The following is a 19224-nucleotide window of genomic DNA, read 5'->3' on the forward strand; positions in this document are numbered from 1 at the left end:
GAAGTTGCCCTAACGAAATATTACGGCCGAGCTTCGCAATGCTTTCCTGATGTCGATCGCCTCCCCAAACCAGGAACTATGGAGTTTAAAAAGACGAACCAGCCTTATTATGTCAAATGACGAAACTCCCTCTCGTGGGTAATGAACCTGTATGCTCATTCAACTCCGGGGAAAGATTGCAAACCCGGCTAATGCAATGCAATGCAACGGGGGCGACCGATGGATCCTCCACGAGAAAGTCCACATACCCGGCACCGGTACTACAACAGTCACCTGATGAGAAGAATTCTACAATATACTGTCATGGGTACATTCATTAATTAATTCTTACGGCCCAACAAGAGCCACCGGTATCCAGGTGAATCCTGCCGATCTTGCATCAGATCGTGAACAGCTCTCCGTGTGGTCTGGGCTGTCGAGATCGGCGATTTGCGGGCGAGACTCCACTTTGGGGGCAGAAAGTCCGTCCTCCGCAACAATTTATACCCAAATGTGGTCAAGCTGTGCCCTAATTGGGCAATACTTCCCAATGACATGACCATACACCTGTTGTGACACCTGAATCCGCGTACTCCGAGAGTCACCGGGTTCCATGGGTGGAGTTGATCAGATAACCCGTAAACATCGTATGCCCACATTCACCGCTTGTTCTCGTTAGCTTCTCCCGAACTATCTAGCTCAGTCACGTTGCAATGCAGGTCAAACCAGGAAACCAGAACGTGATGCAGATCCTGAGAGAGCACGTACTTTTGACCATCCCAAATTTCGGTCTTGACTCGGCTGAGCTCAGCTATACTTTGGATTGACATATCATTTTTGCTTTGTCCCCCACCCCCTCTCTGCAATTCATGACCGACCCTATCGGATCCCCTCGTTCTTTGTCGGTTGATTTACCCGGAGCTTGCGGGTATACGCATCCCCCCGAATTCAGCTTCATGATCACCGTTGCCGAAGTAGCACAGGTGGGTATATAGGTCAGTGCACGGGGTCGCGGCCCTTCCATGTATGTAATTGTCGGGTCGAAGCTATCAATTCCCCCCGGAGCTTTGACCTGGCTGACCTGACGACTCGTGGCAATCTGTGGATCGGTAAAAGGGGAAACCGGGGTTTGTCCACGGGGGCTGGACCGGGGAGTTGCCAATGTTTGAGCTAGCAAGGATGTTAGTGCAGGACGGCAGAGAAGTGTAGTAACAAGGCTGGAGATGGTACCGATAAGGAGTATATACCGGAGGCGTCATTGGCTGTAACCGAGAAAATAGAATGCAGGTCGCAAATTGGTTCCGTGAAGGGTAATTGTGGCTTAATTTCTGATTATTCATATGGTCTTTTGTATGATTGTCGATATTAAATGGACTGATCTTTGGACCAAAAAGCAAAGTCGACACTATTCATCGTCATCTTTAAATTTCGCTGTTTTCTTCAACGAGGCGCCGCCACGGGGAGGTGTACATGTAACTAAATTATGCAGTAGATGGTCTGGTTGACAATGCATTCGATCTAGAACTTTTGGTTTTTTTTTTTTCTGGGCTGACACTCAAGAACTTTCCCAAAGATCAGGTAATCATAACAATATGGACCGGTCGCTTTAAAGGCCAAAATAACAGGATAACAAGATTGAGACATGGCGCCCGCCAAGACTGTCAACAAGACGCCCATGGCTCGCGGCCCCTGACCCTTGGGCTTTTCTCCAACTTGACCTCGTGGGTTCAGGTCACCGAGACAGGGGATGGGATTGAAAATCACAATAAGCAAGTGCATGCATGCATGCTCACCCAGCAATCAATCTCCACTCTCAGAGCCTTAACAAAACTCTGAGAGGCCTAATTCGACATAACTGGTTGTCCGTGCGAGAGCGATTCTCGCGATCCAACCACACTTGGGTTCTGTGGCGTCTTACAGGGAAGATGGCTACAGTCCAGAAGCCCGTACCTGTCATCATGGAGACACTTGGGTCAGGTATTTTCTGGCACAGCCCAATCTGCCACCCCCAGCATGTTTTGAACCGACTCGTCGCCTCGCCCAGTGGGCTGTGATGGTCGAGTATCGGAGTGGAATCCATTACCGCTTAACAATAGACACTAGAAGCCACTGTCGTCAGCATTTTTCCATTGTCTCAGTTTCCGAGTCAAAAAGTACGCACCAATATCCTCGTCACCCAGCTCGTGCGCAAGACCAACACGCTGAGGCTGGTGCTTGACAGATTTGCCATACACAATGGCATGCTTGAATTGTTCCTTGATCGTGCGGTGAATTTGGTTACACTGAGTACATTGTTAGTAAAACACATCGAATGACAAGGTCAAAGTCCCTTACGAAATCTTCCACGGTGCATGAACCAGCACGCAGAACAACAGGTGCTGAGTAGTCGGGTGCCCTGCCCTTGGGCTTGGTGTAAATTCTGCGCAGGTTAAGCTTCTCCCACATCATCTCCAGCAATTCGTCGACGTTCCAGCCGTGCTCGGAACTGATGGGGACAGCGTTAGGAATTCGGTACAGAAGATCCAACTCCTCAATAGAAATGGCGTCAATCTTGTTGAGCGCATAGACAACGGGGATGTAGCTTCGACTCTTGGCTTCCAAAACATCAATCAAGTCATCAATGGTCGCGTCGCAACGAATGGCGATATCGGCGGAAGTGATCTTGTACTCGCTCATGACGGCTTTAATTTCCTGTTCCTTGGTGTGAATGGCCGCTCACGGGGACTGCAAGTTGGATAAAACTCACCTCGGGGGTAATGTTCGTCAGGGGAACGGTGCTGGTGATCGCAATACCACCCTTCTCCTTCTTTTTGAAGTTGATGTTGGGAGGCGACTTGTTGATCCGAATACCAAAGCCCTCCAATTCATTCTCGATGACCCGCTTGTCGACCAAGGGCTTGTTCACATCGAGAACAATAAAGATGAGATGGCAGGTCTTGGCCACGGCAATGACCTGACGACCACGACCCTTGCCGTCTTTGGCACCCTGAATAATACCGGGGAGATCGAGAATCTGGATCTTGGCACCGTTGTACATAACCTGTCCAGGCACGGTCGTAAGGGTTGTGAACTCGTAAGCGGCAGCTGCAAAGAGAGTCAGTATGCGGAAGAAAGATGACAGGCTATGCTTAAACATACCTTCGGAGTGCTGGCCAGTGAGCCTGCTCATCAGAGTACTCTTTCCGACAGAGGGAAAACCAATGAAACCACTGAACAAAATGTGAGCAACCGGATAAAATCGCAAATCATTACTTGTCCATGGCACTTACACACTAGCAACACCAGTGCGAGCAACATCGAAACCGGCTAGATGAATCCACATTAGTGATTTGTCTAGTATATAGAAGTCCTCCATGCGACTTACCACCACCGCCACCACCTCCACTGGTCGGGGTCAAGAGCTCTCGCTTCAGCTTAGCAAGCTTAGCCTTCAACTGTCCTGCACCGATTGTCAACCTTGTCCATTGTCGTGATTCAATCTCGCTCGTTCGTTCATTCGGTGTTTCGTACCCAAGTGGTAAGAGGTGTTCTTGTTCTTCTGAGTCCGAGCCATCTCGGACTCGACCTCCTTAATCTAAACCAGTACAAATCCCGTTAGCATTGTCCTGGGCGCAATTCGAAGATATTCGAGTCCCGCACTAACCTTCTCAATTGTGGTCGACATTTTGGCGGTCAAATATCACAGCAGGCACAGAGCAAAGGAAGAGAAAGGTATCCTAGTCGATACCACACAGATGGCTCTCTCCGCGGAGTAGATTCTCTCTGCAAAAAAAGCGACTCGTAAGTTGTGGCGAACAAAGTGCACCAAGGGTTGCGGAGACCACAATCTTTGAATTTTAGTCAGGGCGGGGTGCACGCCTGAGGCAGTAAAAGTGGGAAATTATGTCATATGCTGCCTGACGACTCGGGCCGTAATATAGTTGCCTCAGGCAGTTATCGCTTATCGACTGCAGGAACCAAAAATTGTGGCAAGTAACTTTATTCGAATAGTGTGCAAGCTTGTTGTTCGCGATTTTGTAGGTCAATTGCGAGTAATTTCTCTTTTCGCCTGCTTCAAACCTTTCATTTCGTCCCACCTCATTGCACAGTGGGGAAAGAGGACCTCAGTGAAGCGGCACTTCCGGCTTGATCTCAAACTCCGATAACGGTTTCCCTCCTTGTCTTTTCCTGAAGACCACACCAACGCGTCATATCACTACAGTATCACTACAATAACAAGTCGGAATCTCCATTTCGGCCATGCCGTTCCTCCGAAACGGGTCTGAGACTCCTAAAGACACTGAGAAAAGCTTAAATGCATTTGAAACGCTCGTGCATGATCTTAGTGCGGCTCTAGGCCCGAGCTCCGGCCTTGACTCGGATGATGTTGACCCAAAGACTATCGAACTTCTCATGGAGAAGTATGTCTCCAACTCTGAAGAGTGGGAGGCCTGTGCCTTAGGAGATGCCAGCAGATCTTACACACGAAACCTCATTGATGAGGGAAATGGCAAGAGCAACCTGGTGAGTCCAATATGATATATAGCCCCAAGTATGGATCTATTGCAGGTATGCCACACAGTCTTACTAATAAAGCTTCCCAGTTGATCCTTGTCTGGAGCCCCGGAAAGGGCAGCGCAATCCACGACCATGCCAATGCGCACTGCGTCATGAAGGTAATGTTGCCATAAGTGATGCCGGGACTCGGGACTGACTGTTTTGTAGATTCTCAAGGGAAAGCTACAGGAAACACTTTACTCCTGGCCTGATCAAGAGAAAATTGAGCAGGGAGAGACATCTCCCCCTCAGATTACTCGACAGACGGTTTATGGAGAGAACCAGGTTACTTACATGTCCGACAAGGTTTGCGATTGTGCTCAATGAGATTTTATCAGGAAACAACAATGCTAACCTACATGAAGCTTGGCCTTCACAGAATATCCAATCCGGACCCGAAAAACTTCGCTATTTCGCTTCATCGTGAGTTTTTACCTTGTCATTGACCATGGAACGTCCACTCATACTTTATCTAGTTTACACACCACCTAACGCAGCTAAGGAAGGCTTCTGTCTCTATGACGAGAAAACCGGGAAGGCAAAACACATCAAGCAAACCCACTTCTATTCTGTTCGTGGAAAGCGTCTTGACTATGGACAGCACTAGGGACATCTTCTCTTTTGTCTGATGTTTTCTTTTTCCAGGTGGACTCAAGACCAACTGTGCATTCGAAGCATTGACTTTCAGAGGCATAATGTATAATGATTGAATGACAACATATCTTTATGAAATCTACTGGCTTCTTACTACATATCACAATCACCACTGCACCCGATAATGTTGGAATTTTCTATTTTAGGTACTTAGATAGTGAGGTCGAGGGGGCGCTCTCTGGAAAGATCAGGTGTATCCGGGTGATGAACCTTTTGATAATTTGACTCTTTAGAATTATTCCTCTTTGGACCTCGTTGATAACGATCTATGGGAAGCTCCCGAGTCCCGAGAGTGGTCTCGCACTCGGCTTTTCGGAGCTCGCGATCGGAGCCGACCGATATCCGCGATGCGCATGAATAACCACCGCTTATCTCCTATTTATACTCAAAGATTCCCAATACGTCCACCAGAAGCAAACACTTGAATCCAATTGCCAAATGAGGCTCATACAATTATGGCGTCCGAAGATCATAAACTCAATACCGACACTATCAGGACCGTGGACCCCATGGATATTGAATTAGCTCCAGTCAGCGATCTCAGCAAAACAGACGACCCATTCCTGGTAGCATTCGCGGAGCCTTTCGACGCAGAGAATCCTAAGGACTGGCGCTCAGGTCGGAAATGGGCCGTCACCGACGTGCTCTCCGCAACTGGCTTCAACCGCATCATGGTATCCACTATCATGGCCCCGGCATTGTCGACAATAGCCAAGGAGTTCCACATGAATTCTACTGAGTCGGCCATGGCGCTGTCGATTTACTTGTTAGCCACTGCATTCGGTCCTTTGGCTATCGGACCGTTGTCGGAGGTATATGGTCGAAAGCCGATTCTGCACGCGTCGAATATTTGGTTCTTGATTTGGAATATTGTGTGTGGATTCGCGACTAGTAAGGGGCTGCTAATTGCATCGAGATTCCTGGCTGGCTTTGGTGCTAGTGCTATCTATGCGCTGGCTAATGGAGTGCTTGGTGATGTGTGGCGGCCAGAGCAGCGTGGTCGTTCTTTGGGCGTGTACTTGCTTATTCCTCTGCTAGGCGCAGCTGTTGGTTCGCATGCCCGATCCTACAACCTTGACTCTCCTTTTTGCTAACATCTACATAGGTCCCATTATTGGAGGCTTCATGGCAGAGCGCACGACCTGGCGCTGGATGTTCTGGTCGACATCTATCTTCCAAGCCGTGATGATCGCTGTTTCGTTCACATCCTTCCATGAGACATATGCGCCGTTAATTCTGCGCCGTCGGGCGGAGCGTCTTCGACGTGAGACTGGTGACTCGCGATACTACACCGCAGATGAACGTCTCAACGCAAACAGATCACCTACCAGAGTCTTGGGAAGAGCGCTGACCCGTCCACTTCGGCTTTTGACCTTTCACCCCATTATACAAATATCCTCGCTTATCTCCGCATTTTATTATGGTATTTTGTACATTGTGCTATCTACCTTCTCCGATCTATGGACCAAGCAATACAATGAGTCCATTGAGATCAGCGGATTGCACTATATCGCGGTTGCCCTTGGTGAAATTGCAGGTAGCCAGATATGTGCAAAACTTATGGACGGGCTGTACCATAGACTCAAAGCTCGTGCCAATGGAGAGCACGCTCCAGAGCTCCGCACCCCTTCTATCTTCCCAGGAGCTCTTCTTGGTCCATTGGGTCTGTTCCTTTACGGTTGGGCTGCTCATTATCATTTACATTGGATTATTGTTGACATCGGTGTATTCATCACTATGCTTGGCATGCAGATCACTAGCATGCCGATGACGGCCTACATAATGGAGGCCTATCCAGAGCACACAGGAAGTGCGGGTGCTGCACAGCAATTCATGCGCAGCCTTACAGCCTTTTTGTTTCCGCTTTTTGCGCCGACTATGTACAATGTACTCGGATATGGCTGGGGTAATACTACTATTGGACTTATTGGTTTGTTTGTTGGGCTCCCGGCTCCATTGATCATTTGGTATTACGGTGCCACACTGAGGGCGAAGGCGGGGAGAATATATTAGTCAATATCCTTGCAATCGAAGCATTTTAGCGCTTGACGTACAACCATATGGCGTGGGTATCGCTAAACAAATATAAAACTATTGAAAGAGCTTGCTCTTCCTTCGCAAGAGCGGTCCATAGGCTCTGAAAACAAGAGGAATCGGAATCATAACAGCAGCCAAGCATCCAAGTAGCGTGCAAGCCCACTGGATTCCCATACCTTCAAACATTTGCTTAGTGAATAGTGGGAAACCTGCAGCGACCGACGAGCGCATAATGATGTTGGCAGCAACAGTAGACGCTGCGCTATGATCTCATGTTAACTTTCTTTGCTATTTCAAATTACCAGTGCACCACTTACAGTGAGATATAAGAGTCGACGAGGTAATTGAAACACGGAAGAAAGACGCACAAAACTCCGAACCCAATGAAAATCCCTGCTGCAGTGGGGACAGCCCAATGGATTGCAGGAGTGAAGCCTGTCCAGCCGAACCTAAACACAGAAAATCAGCATATAGCCAATAAAGAATCAAGTAATACTCACCAGAAAATCCCCATTGCAAATACCGGAGCCCCAACTATAGTAGGGGACAGTCGCCATTCAGGCACTGGGACATTCTTGTTCTCCGCTAGTTTTCGTGCATACTTCCCCTGCTGGGAAATAATGAAAGAGCAAGCCATGACCTGACCAATAATCAAGCCAATGAATGGTAGCCCATCCACTCCGATGCTCATCCCATATGTATGTTGAAAGACATATGGATATGCTTCCAGAAGCGCATACACCAACCCATAGATAAAGGACATGTAGAGAGAAACAAGAAGAATGACCGGTTCGGTAATCAGCATCTTCAGCGGCCGCGTAAAGTACTTCTCAAAAAGCTGCATAAAGTCCACCTCAATCTTCTCATGCTTTGCATGAATCGCCCAGTTCCCACTCTGCTGACGTAGATAAGCCGCTTTCGCAACTAGTAAACACGGGGCGTAGGTTTCACCAAGAAAGAAAAGCGAAATAACACCATTAGCAAAGCTCAGGATGGCAGGTAGATAAAGGGTCCATCGCCATCCCAAGTAACTAGCTGTGATGAACCCACCGAGAAACGGCGCTGTGAACGGTCCAACAAATACCGTCAATGCGTATAGCGAGATGGCCATTCCCCGATATGTATTGTCGAAGACATCTGCCAAGACGCCAGGAACAACGGTCAATTGACTCGCGCCACACATCCCAGCGAAGAAGCGACAGATTATCAGTGTCTGGATATCTTTGGCGACGGCTGACGCGATCGTGAAGATACCTCCCCCGAGCATAGCGATGGTCAAGGGCCATTTCCTTCCGCGTAGCTCGGAGGCGGGTGCCCAGATCAGAGGCCCGCATGCAAAGCCCAGGACGTAGAGAGATGTTGCGAGTGATCCTACTTCTGAGCTCACGTTGAATTCTGCGCTGGCGTTGTCGATTCCGGGGGCGAAGATGGCGCTGGTCAGTGAAACTATGAATGTTCCTGAACAGACTAGGATAGAGAAGAAAAGCCTGAGTTTTCAAGCAAGGTATAAGCAGATTGCACAGTCAAGTTCTGGCTTGAATCAACATACTTGGTAGAAAGTTTCCAGTTGTAGGGATGTGTTGGGTCATCGGGGCCTTCGAAATCGACGACATAGGCTTCCAGGTTAGGGGGTGGAGGAGGATACGCTCTTCCCAGCTCTGAGCTTTGCTTTTCGTTCATGGTACCTAGCTGTAACACATTCCTTGGTTCTGTGTCTGACTCGGTTGACGGCATATTGTGGGAATGCTGCACACGTATGAGGTAAAGGGGCTCTGGAAGACAAGGATGGGGATATTATTACAAGTAAAGTGATGAATTCTTTTTATTATAAACTATTGACTAGCTTAGTTCCTTTCAAGTGAATGGCTATTACGGATTTTTTGCGGGATGAATGATTCACATTAAAATGTTACCAAGTTGGAGCCGCAAATCCCGCAAGAGCCGCAATCACGATTTTGGCTGGATTCGCCACATTTAAAGGCAACCCAACCCCATTGCAAAAGCCACCTTGAACAGACTGAAGATTGTGAACATCAGACTTAAATTGAAATACGTGCTAATTGACATGCATAAGATTCGTTCCATCCAGCCTATCAGATAAAACCTCATAGAAACGAAGACGGATCCATCATATCTGCATTCAAGAACTGGTCAAGATCTACCCGTTGTAGCCCAGGAAGATCAGCGACGAGCGCTCCAAGCCACGAGTACTCCTCAGAACTTGGGTTGAGCTGCGGAGGAGACTCTATCGGTCTACCTTGCTGGTGAACATTAAGTGCTTCTCCCAAAACAGCTATATCGTCTTTTCTGCGTTGCTGATGCAACAAAACCAACAGACAAGCAGTGCTATATGCTTCTGCCAAAGCTTCCGTGTCATAGGTAGAGGCCACCAAGCTCAGGGTACGCATTGCTTCCGGAAGTATAGCCAGCGATGATCGCGTATCCATCGTGAGGAGAACACAAATGATTTGAAAGGGCACATTTGCGACTTGATGCCATGGTGAGCAATCTAGTACCATACTGCTAGCACAGTCAAGTCCTTTCTTCAATAGTATCAACACACGATCTGCTAGACTTGAGGAAATATCCATATTCTGCGTGTGGATTCGTCGAAGAATGCAAAGGGCGAGATTGCACTGTGCGAGGACTGATGGAGGTTGCGTGTGAGTTCCGTCCAGAAGCTTCGCCAGTATTGATGTGAGATCTGTTTCATCTTTTACTTTCCCTGGATCGAGACTAACTGAAATGGGCAAAAGGCCTAGGATTTCATCGGTATAGTCACCAGGTTTGGGCGATGGAGGTAATGGTAGGTCGTTCTTTTGAAATGATACTCGTGATAGACCCAGGTCGAAGGAAGTCCACATATTCAAGTGGTGTGCAACACCTACCAGTCGTCTTTGAAGGTCAGGGTCGCAAATAGCACTGTGTGGAAGGACGGAATTTTCAGGTGTCTCGGGGTGAAGACCTGCGGCCTCAAGGAGATGCATAAGAGTTGAGCTAGCTATCCAGGTCGAGTATGGTGAATCTGTTAAGCGAAGGTAAAATGATCTCAATACCCATCCAGTCAAGAGATCGATGGATGGAGGACCACTCAGATGGTGCGTGTTCAAGCAGCAGTTGGCCGTTCGAACCAAGTGTAGTTCCGTGACTGTGGCATGTCTTTGAGAGAATAGACAGCCAATCGCAGCGACTCCAGACAAGACACTATCGTAGATATCGGGTACGAGTGGCGATAGCCAACGTGCATCTAGTCTCTCAAAGAAGTTACGTCGATCGATAAACCCATAGCAAGGGTCCGCTTTGTCAAAATAAACTTGAGCCAGGGATTTCATGTGCTCAAGCGAGGTGATCTCGATGATCGATAGTGCAGAGTTCGGAACACTTTGAGCAGATAATTTACGAGTGCCAATATTCCACCCAAAGAGGTTAAGCTTCGGTGCCTTTGCAGGATCAATCTTGAGGCCAAGCTTCCTCACGAAAGCCGCCCCAGAATTGGCCTCTAAACGCCGGACCAACCCCGATTGATCTGTATCAATAGGGCTTGGACCCACAGTAGTCTTCGGAGAGGATAGTAGCTCGGGTTGAGCATCTGGTGTTGGTTGCGTGGCTGTTCGAGGCTTTCGTTGACGGGTTTCATAGTAGCACTCGTAGCCCCATTCAGAGCAAGTGATGCAGGGTTCATCACCATTGCACTTTCTTTTTCGCTCCCTGCAAGGCTTACAAGCCAGTCGGGATCGCTTCCTTTTTAGGGCCTGCATATCAGGCACATAGATATGGCTGTGTTGATAATGTGAAGAGCTGAAGTGGGAAAAAATGGGAAATGCGGAAATTGCGGGATTAGCGGGGTTGAAGACAAGAAAGCTGAGAAATAACAATTTGTAAGTACTCTTCGCTTTAATTTAGTCACCTAATCACTACTTACATGATCTCACATCTAAATAACCTATAATTATCTTCAAATATTTTCCTAATTTGTTTTGCTAAGATAAACGCCAACACCAAGCGACACAAGGGGTGAGGGAAATGAACGTGAATGACTTCATCGAGACACCTCGGTTAGTTCCCCTCACTCACCATGCACGTATGAGAAATTAATTACCTTCAATAACCCCAGAGAGCCAGTCAATATGGCCACGAAATTATTATCGCGCTACCCATGGACATCAAGACCGTTTGTCATCAGCGCGCCGATGCGCGTGATGTCAGGCCCAGCACTGGCAGTCGCAGTCTCACGCGCCGGTGGCTTAGGCTTTATCGGCCCCGGCATTAAAACAACAGATGTGGGCGTTGACCTCGAAGAAGCATCGGCTCTCATCCAGAAGACACGTTTCTCATCGCCAGTATTTAACTCTTTATCAAATCAAAATTCACCCTTGCCAGTTGGAGTCGGGTTTCAACTCTGGGGAGATAAGCTGACAGATGCCGTCGCTGCGGTTGGAAAATACAAGCCTTGTGCAGCTTGGCTGTATGCCCCTATTGACGCGAAGGATTACGACGAGTGGTCGCGCCAGATTCGTCAAGTATCTCCCCAAACCCAAATCTGGATTCAGATCGGTACTCTTGGAGAAGCGAAGCAACTTCTGCAGATATCTCAGAAACCAGATGTCATTGTTGTGCAGGGATCCGAGTCAGGTGGTCACGGTCGGGCAACAGATGGCATGGGCATCATGTCACTGTTCCCAGAGGTAGCAGATGCAGTTGCGAGCAGCCAGATTCCTCTGGTAGCAGCAGGAGGTATTGCTGATGGACGAGGAGTTGCAGCAGCCCTGTGTCTGGGTGCTTCAGGTGTGGCGATGGGGACTCGATTCCTAGCTGCTGATGAAACGCGCATTAGCCATGGATACCAAAACGAGGTCGTGCGTGCGTCAGATGGGGCTGTGAATACAACACGGACACTGCTCTACAATCATCTTCGGGGTACATTTGGTTGGCCGGCTGCATACAGTCCGAGGACAGTCATTAACAAATCATTCGTCGAGCAGCAGGAGGGTGCTTCCTTTGAGGAGCTCAAGGGTCTTCATGATGAGGCTTTGAAAGCCGGCGATGATGGATGGGGCCCAAATGGCAGGCTTGCAACGTATGCGGGCGCTTCTGTCGGATTAGTCCACAATGTGGCCAGTGCAGAGGATATTGTGCGAGAAGTTCAGGAGGGTGCTGTGAAGAGAATTCAGTCATTGGGATTTTAAATCGTCTAGCTTTGAACACCTCCTCTCGAGGTCTTGAACCATCTCCCAATACAAGGTCAGGGAGGATCGACAGGAGTAGTATTGCACCATCTGCAGTAATTAGAGCAGTGATCGTCCATTGCCAAGAAGGATCATTCAAACCTGACGGGAAATGATCAATGGAGATCCAAAGTGGAGGCCGTTAGTCTACGGGATGGATTACGAATTGCATTTGCGTGAGTACACCGTCCCGTCTGAAGTCTGACGATCAACCTCGTTCCGTAGTCCGGGATTCATTATTTGCCAAAGTTCCCTTTTTAAATCCTAGCTCCGACAATGTATGAAATTTTGGGTTTCTCTATGGCAAAAGATAGGTTTCATGGACCATGCTTCAGTCAGGTCATCGAAGCTACGTCACTCGATCTACGTTCATAACACAAATATTCAGCACCAAAGGATGTCCAGGTTGGCGGCATTTATTTGTCTATATATGATAAAAGAATGTCTCTCGGACTGAGAAAGTAATGTAGATATCTTGACAAATCTCGCAAGACAAGAACCCACATATTGATGGTACAGGCAGTCATATCATCGGCTTCGAAGTCCAGCCAGACTGCAGTGCTATTCCTGATTCAGGAGCTTAGTTGGAAGGCTGGGGAGCAGCGCAAACCTTGTTGCCCTTCTATTGAGAGAAGAGATGATTAGCGCATGCATATCTAAAAGTGCTGGAAAAACTTACGATCTGCTGGCAAGTCTGGTTCTGCTTGCAGTCGCCGTCAGTCTGGCACTGGTCAGTCTAGTAGAAGTTTAGTCTCAACAGCTCTGAATTTTCATTGCACGGAATACTTACGTTGCGCTTCTGGTTCTGGTTGTCGTTCTGCTTCAGGTCCTTGGGGGCAACGCAGACGTTGTCCTGGCAGGCAAGGCCCTTCACACAGTCACCCTTGACCTGGCAAGCACCGTTGGCCTGAGACTTGGAGTTCTCACGCTTGTTCTTGGCAGCAATGCAAGTATCCTTCTCGCAAACCAGACCCTTGCGGCAGTCACCAGTGCTCTGGCATTGTCCATTCAAGGCAACGTCAACCTGGTTACCCTTTCTAGATGTTAGACAAGTTCAATCTCAGGCTCTCAGCAAGTTACTCACAGAGCTACGCTTGCCCTTGGGGGCGAGGCAGGTGTTCTGCTCACAGACAAGACCCTTCTGGCAGTCGCCCGCCTTTTGGCAATCCTGGCCAAGCTGGGAGCTGGAGACATCGCGCTGCTGCTTAGGGGCAACACAGGTGTCATCTTGGCCACAGACAAGGCCCTTGACACAGTCACCGGAGACCTTGCAGTCCTGGCCGATCTCCGACAGAGTCTTTTTCATGTTAGATATGGGTATATTACAGCTATACTGGGTTACTCACGTCACGCTTGCCGTTGGTGGCAACACAAATATCCTTGTCGCACACAAGACCCTTAACACAGTCGCTGGTGACCTTGCAATCGCCGTTGAGGTGAACGAGAGGAGCATCACGCTTGCTCTGGGGAGAAACGCAGAGGTCCTTCACACATTGGAGGTTCTGAGTGCAGTCACTATCGGCATGGCATGCCTCGTTCAGGTGAGCCAAGGGAGTGTCACGGGTGACCTTGTTAGCAACGCAGTTGCCGGTGTTGTCACAGTGCTGGTTGGCCTTGCAGTCGGTGTCGGCCTTGCAGCTAGGAGGCTGCTGGGCCGGGGAAGCCATAGCGAGACCAGCAAGCATGGCGGAGAAAAGGATGGAAGTCTTCATTGTGGCGGGTATGTAATGGAATAATAGAATGAAAGTAGAGATTGGAATTGATCAAGTCAGATGTGAAAGAATGAATGTAATTGTTTGAATGATGTCCAGAGAGGTAGCACTGGAGGGCCTTTTATAACCTTTGGATCACAAGCAATGTTCCGTTTCCGAGTCTCGAGTTGGGTCTATGATGTCGATCTGAAGTTCTATTCCGTGCCACGCGTTGTATACATGGTGGTTCAATATGATGCTACACGCGTACAACCACCGAGGCAATGCCCAAGCGGTTAGGCCATGCCTTCAGTGTAGGACTTTGCATCATAAGAGTTATTGATCTACACTTCGGCGATGCGCGGGAAGGCCATTAGCTTCCGGCGTGAAGTGGACTGCCAAGATACCCAATCCTCAAGGCCCACAATGACACGAATCGCCGTACATCTTTCTCCCTTTATCATTGTCATTACAGACTATGGGTAAGTGTTTCGCACATTTTTGTGTTCATAATCAGTTTATGAGCTCAATACTAACTTACATAAAATCTGGATTCATCGAGAACCTCGGTAGAATATACACGCGTTTCAAACCCCAGATCTTGGTACAGGACCACCACGGGATAATCTCAAGTCTAGACCAGTTCAGTATTGCCGATCGCGCCAGAAAACACCAAGAATTATTAAACAAGATTCACAGTAATTATGATTCGGGACCTGCATCATAACGATAGTGGTTACGTTGGCGCCCCTTCTTCAACGCCCCCCATTCGTTAAAGCTTATTTTAGAACGATGATCCGCCAAGAGCCGGCCTAAGACTCCACAGTCGACGAATCCAATATAACGTTTACTCATATTCTGGGGCGGCAAACCCACATCGTGGTCGTCAATAGAGGTACGTAATCTTTCCACTCAGCCGTACCCCGGATTGAGATGATCAACATAAACATGCGTGGCGTGCATCCTGTGTCCCACCGATCCTCGTTACCAGAGATCTTAAATTAATTAAAAGAGAGATGATCGTTGAGAAATTTTTGGATAATGCTCAACCAGGCCTGAATGCGTAAGCAAAGATGCTTAGTTCGTTGAGTTCTCATCAATCCCGCCTTTGGGTGGGGGCGGCGCGTGTATGCACCCATATAGACTGGAGAATGTCCGCCGAGTGGGGCCTTCCTAGCTGCCGCCGCTTTTATGAGGGCGCTCAGTGACATTGACCAATAGAACGGCGCCAGTCTCGAGATATTGTCTGAAGATTAAATGCATGAAACCCCTGAGAATATTGACCTTACCTGGCTTATGCGGCTCTGTGAGCCCCACCGTGTAGGTCATGTGCCTCGGTGCTCCGGTGACCGGTGGTTACTGAATATAATACCACAAGCTTGTAATGTTCGCCCGTCTTGGCTGACACATAACGTGCTGTGCGATTAATAAAAGCTGCGGTGTCTCTAGTGATTGCCTCTAGTTGAGGCTCCGGGCCCAGGCTGGGTCACCCAATCATAACCCGGACCTAAAACCCAACCCGGCCCGGGGTTTGGGTTCTGCCCAAGAGGCAAGGTTGGGTTTTGCCCGGGTTATATTGGGTCGTGTATTAATCTAATTGGACAAGATTGCATTATACGCCAGTTCGTGTATGCGAGGCTAAAGTAGCACGGGCGACGCAGTGTTTCTCCCATTTGGAAAAGCCTACCTACCCGGGACTAATGGGATCCAACTACCTAGAGTGCCTCATTGTTGTAGCCTTGTTTGGCAATATACCTCTTTATGGTATATTTCCTACTGACAGCTTTATATATAAACTGTCCTAGTCCTCTATTTTGAATCTAAGGCGGTCTATTTCTCTGTCACCCTTACTCTGATATTTCACATACTTCCCAGTGGGCCTCGTTACTAAATACTAAGGAGAGGCAACTGTATCCCTACCCCGCACCCTATTGGTAGTATCCATCTGACTGTGAATAGAGCCCCCTGATATTCTACAATGTCGGGTCTATGCCGCAACTGCCACGGCCGGGGAACCCTACAATGCTCAGTCTGTCGAGGGTCTGGGAGATTATACAGAGTTTGCGGAGCATGTATGGGCTCTGGGCTTAATAGACTGCGTGAGAGTTGCTTCAATTGTCATGGAACTGGACATTTAAGACGACTTGTTACCTGCGGCAGTTGTGCAGGGGGTCGGATCCGCTGTCCACAGTGCTGATGGCCCGAGAACAGTCACCATGCGAAGCAAAGGTTGATAGTGTTCAGTATTTTCCTTCGGAGATTTGGGCTTTACTCATGTTGACTGCCCATGGAATTGTCAACTTTCAGTCTTTCCTGCCTCGGAATATTACTCCGCTAGGCAGCAGGGAGACGATCTGCTGTGACTACTGAAAGCTGGATCCTTTCATATCTATGCTCCACATCTTCAACGCCGGCTCCACTACGTTTCTATTCGTGGGACCATGTCGTGTCAATAAGGTCGGTGCTTGTACGCTAGTTTGTAGCTCGAGTCAATTTAACTAGTTGAAACGCCACATCACCGTTGTGGGTCTATCTAGCCAGATTACGAAAAGGGCATTTTTCTATATATTGACCTATAGGTCTTTGTGCTCGATGGTTTTTTTTCTTCTCGAAGGCTTTTTAATGTAAAGCCATCCGATCATAGGATATCAATAAAGCCGTATGATAGCTTTAACATTGTTGTTAGACTAAGTGAAGCAGCTGAGTCAACTGTGGTCCCACAGTGCGGTGGAATTGAAGATAATCCAGGTAATTTTGACCAGGGCCGATCTTGCTTGGCATTAGGGGGTGAAGTCGAGAATATTATATAGTACATGGAGTGGATATTCTATTACCAGGAAGAACGCCGAAGAATGAAAAGAATGGGTTCACATGGAACCAAGTATCTGCATCATCCATGCATCGTCAAGGCCATTGATAGGTAACATGGCGAGATCAGGGGCTGGTGGAACGAATTCGTCACCACTGAGATCACTCGACGGCAAGCTCGGATACCATACTTCCATAAGCTTTGGCTCCCATCCTTGTTTTAATGATTGGACTATTCTGGTTCCTTTTTCAAGGACGCACCAGTCCGGATCATCGGGAGACATGGTCGTTTCAATACATCTCTTCATGCTGTAACTTGTTCTGTCGAGATAGTCGAGGACATTGGCAGTGTTCCGAACCATGGTCTTGTCCCAGCTTGGATCTTCCAAAGTGGATAGTCTGAACAGGCTCACAATGACCCTTGAGAATTGGAAAAAAGATGTAAACGGAAGGGCCTGGCACAAAAAAGGTGAAACGGAGAGCCAGACATCTAGCCAGTTTTTAGTGGCATGTAGAGAGGCACAAAGGCTCTCGAGTCGGGAAAGCTCGGGGGATTGTGGGTCAATAGGGGCTTGGATAGCCCAATCGTGAATGACGAGCTCAGCGTTGAACACGTACGCCAAAACAGTTTCTATTCACATGGTCAGTGGATATCAAAAAGACAGTTTAGGTCAGGCTTACCATTTTGTTGTAGGTGTACGGGGATTTGTTTGCGTACAATATCAAGTTGCGCTTGAAATGATTTGATGTAGAAGCGTGATAGTAACTGGTCATCACCGTCTCGCCGAGCTTGATATACCTTGTCTGCCACCAATTGGATTTTGACCAGGTTTACCAGGATTTCATCCTCAGGGCATTCATGTGATTCTGTTAAGACGGTCAAACTTTCTTCCATATGTGGACTCCATCTCAAGGCATCAATCCGATTCAAGTTCAATGCAACACTAAACAGATTTTAATCAGCGGCCATAGAACGGAAAGTAATGAAGTAACGAAGAGCTTACCTAGACGTAATAAGAAAGCATCCTAGAACAGCCCTTCTTTCTTCCAAGGTTCTTGTGGTAATTATTTGTGGTTGCCAGCCCACTGCGCATTTGAAAGCCTGCAAAGTTGACAGGTCTTTTGGGACAGCTTTATTTATTCCCATGTCGCAGATGATTCCCATGAGCATGTGGGCATAGAAGTTGATAAATGGTCTCCTCTGAAAAGTATTCCTGGATATGTGAATAAGCTTTCATTGAAAATGAAGTTGTTCTGGATGTTCCCATAGGTTACTCACCATGATATAAACGTCATAAGTCCTAGGAGGATATCCATGTTTGGGGAGACCCCGACGATAATTTCTTGGTGAATGAGGTCTGTTACTTTGGTGAAAAGAATGTTCCTTTTACTCTCGCCTGGGGTGTTGACAGCCATGATGCATAGCCAGAGAAATGGCTTGTCGTTGCGAAGTTGCTGAGAGGTGACATGAGAGGGAATGTGAAGAAAAGGGAGTAACTTCAAGTTTTGTTTACGAAAGTCGTTGATGGTCTTTTCGGCAATGTCAGGGGCAATTTGCATTGAGGTGCAAACATCCAATATTGAGCTATTGTTTGGCGAAGGCATCGTAGGTGGTGGAGATGGTAGGTCAGTAGGGTGACACTGAAACGGTGATGGTTGCTTTGACCCCGAGGCGCTTGAATCCCAGTCTACGGGCAGACCGGAATTCGAATTGGTAGTTTGCAGTAACGAAACAATACTATCAAGCTTTGCCTCTAATTGAGCTGTTTTGGAAGCCGATGAGCGACTACTTCGCTTTCGCACCGTCGGCGACGGTCGACAATCTTTCTTCAGTCGTTGACATCTACGGGCGGTGAGCCTTTAATCTTGGGGGCGCCACATCGTTACTCACCTCTCACAACCTCTGCCGACTGTAAGCAAGATACATTTGCTTTTGGCTCGAGAGCAGTTGACGCATGCCCGGCCATAGGGAGCCGGGGTCCCACTTTGGCTTGGACTAGTGTCCATCCCGATATCCGATCGTAAAAATCGGGCCACGAGCCGCAATAGATCCGTTAAGAAAAGAATCGCCGAAATAGACGACAGTAGGGATTCAAGAAAATTTTTGATCAGAACCCGAGAAGCTTAAGAGAAAAAGGAGACATTAGTGCGGTCGGGGTGGTCCCTTGGAGTAGTGAGCGGGATTCGGACATCGTATAAGTCTGAATTCCGCTCAGCGCGGGGGCAAAGCTCTGCTTACGTGACCATTGATTGGCTGGCTAATTAGTCATTTGGCATCATGATCAGAGATCTTC

The 19224-nt window shown here is 48.1% G+C and overlaps 8 protein-coding genes across 8 annotated transcripts; 3 read left to right on the forward strand and 5 right to left on the reverse strand.

Moving 5' to 3' along the window:
* Positions 1–2058: 2058 nt before the first annotated feature.
* On the reverse strand, positions 2059–3643 carry N7503_005760 (GTP-binding protein RBG1; the record flags this gene model as incomplete). Its single annotated transcript, XM_057065307.1, has 9 exons — positions 2059–2078; positions 2141–2261; positions 2314–2670; positions 2726–3063; positions 3118–3188; positions 3249–3285; positions 3344–3418; positions 3490–3553; positions 3623–3643. The coding sequence occupies 9 exons, from the start codon at positions 3641–3643 to the stop codon at positions 2059–2061; spliced, it is 1104 nt and encodes a 367-aa protein (XP_056923050.1).
* Positions 3644–4218: 575 nt separating this feature from the next.
* N7503_005761 (putative cysteine dioxygenase Cdo1) lies at positions 4219–5122 on the forward strand (the record flags this gene model as incomplete). The annotated part of the gene is made up of 5 exons (XM_057065308.1): positions 4219–4482; positions 4563–4634; positions 4684–4821; positions 4881–4938; positions 4992–5122. 5 exons carry the CDS (start codon positions 4219–4221, stop codon positions 5120–5122), a joined length of 663 nt encoding a protein of 220 aa, XP_056923051.1.
* Positions 5123–5624: 502 nt separating this feature from the next.
* Positions 5625–7182, forward strand: N7503_005762 (MFS transporter; the record flags this gene model as incomplete). Its single annotated transcript, XM_057065309.1, has 2 exons — positions 5625–6219; positions 6275–7182. The coding sequence occupies 2 exons, from the start codon at positions 5625–5627 to the stop codon at positions 7180–7182; spliced, it is 1503 nt and encodes a 500-aa protein (XP_056923052.1).
* Positions 7183–7260: 78 nt separating this feature from the next.
* N7503_005763 (MFS transporter) lies at positions 7261–8940 on the reverse strand (the record flags this gene model as incomplete). Its single annotated transcript, XM_057065310.1, has 4 exons — positions 7261–7468; positions 7524–7655; positions 7707–8693; positions 8756–8940. The coding sequence occupies 4 exons, from the start codon at positions 8938–8940 to the stop codon at positions 7261–7263; spliced, it is 1512 nt and encodes a 503-aa protein (XP_056923053.1).
* Positions 8941–9311: 371 nt separating this feature from the next.
* N7503_005764 (uncharacterized protein) lies at positions 9312–10964 on the reverse strand (the record flags this gene model as incomplete). Its single annotated transcript, XM_057065311.1, has 1 exon — positions 9312–10964. The coding sequence occupies one exon, from the start codon at positions 10962–10964 to the stop codon at positions 9312–9314; it is 1653 nt and encodes a 550-aa protein (XP_056923054.1).
* Positions 10965–11333: 369 nt separating this feature from the next.
* N7503_005765 (nitronate monooxygenase) lies at positions 11334–12392 on the forward strand (the record flags this gene model as incomplete). Its single annotated transcript, XM_057065312.1, has 1 exon — positions 11334–12392. One exon carries the CDS (start codon positions 11334–11336, stop codon positions 12390–12392), a length of 1059 nt encoding a protein of 352 aa, XP_056923055.1.
* A 619-nt stretch (positions 12393–13011) lies between these two features.
* On the reverse strand, positions 13012–14143 carry N7503_005766 (uncharacterized protein; the record flags this gene model as incomplete). The annotated part of the gene is made up of 5 exons (XM_057065313.1): positions 13012–13053; positions 13111–13167; positions 13222–13464; positions 13516–13728; positions 13778–14143. The coding sequence occupies 5 exons, from the start codon at positions 14141–14143 to the stop codon at positions 13012–13014; spliced, it is 921 nt and encodes a 306-aa protein (XP_056923056.1).
* A 2846-nt stretch (positions 14144–16989) lies between these two features.
* Positions 16990–18937, reverse strand: N7503_005767 (uncharacterized protein; the record flags this gene model as incomplete). The annotated part of the gene is made up of 5 exons (XM_057065314.1): positions 16990–17561; positions 17612–17874; positions 17935–18144; positions 18210–18788; positions 18822–18937. 5 exons carry the CDS (start codon positions 18935–18937, stop codon positions 16990–16992), a joined length of 1740 nt encoding a protein of 579 aa, XP_056923057.1.
* Positions 18938–19224: the final 287 nt, after the last annotated feature.

The sequence above is a fragment of the Penicillium pulvis genome (genome assembly GCF_028828015.1).
Source record: "Penicillium pulvis strain IBT 33274 chromosome Unknown contig_23_segment0_segment0, whole genome shotgun sequence".
Classification (NCBI taxonomy): domain Eukaryota; kingdom Fungi; phylum Ascomycota; class Eurotiomycetes; order Eurotiales; family Aspergillaceae; genus Penicillium; species Penicillium pulvis.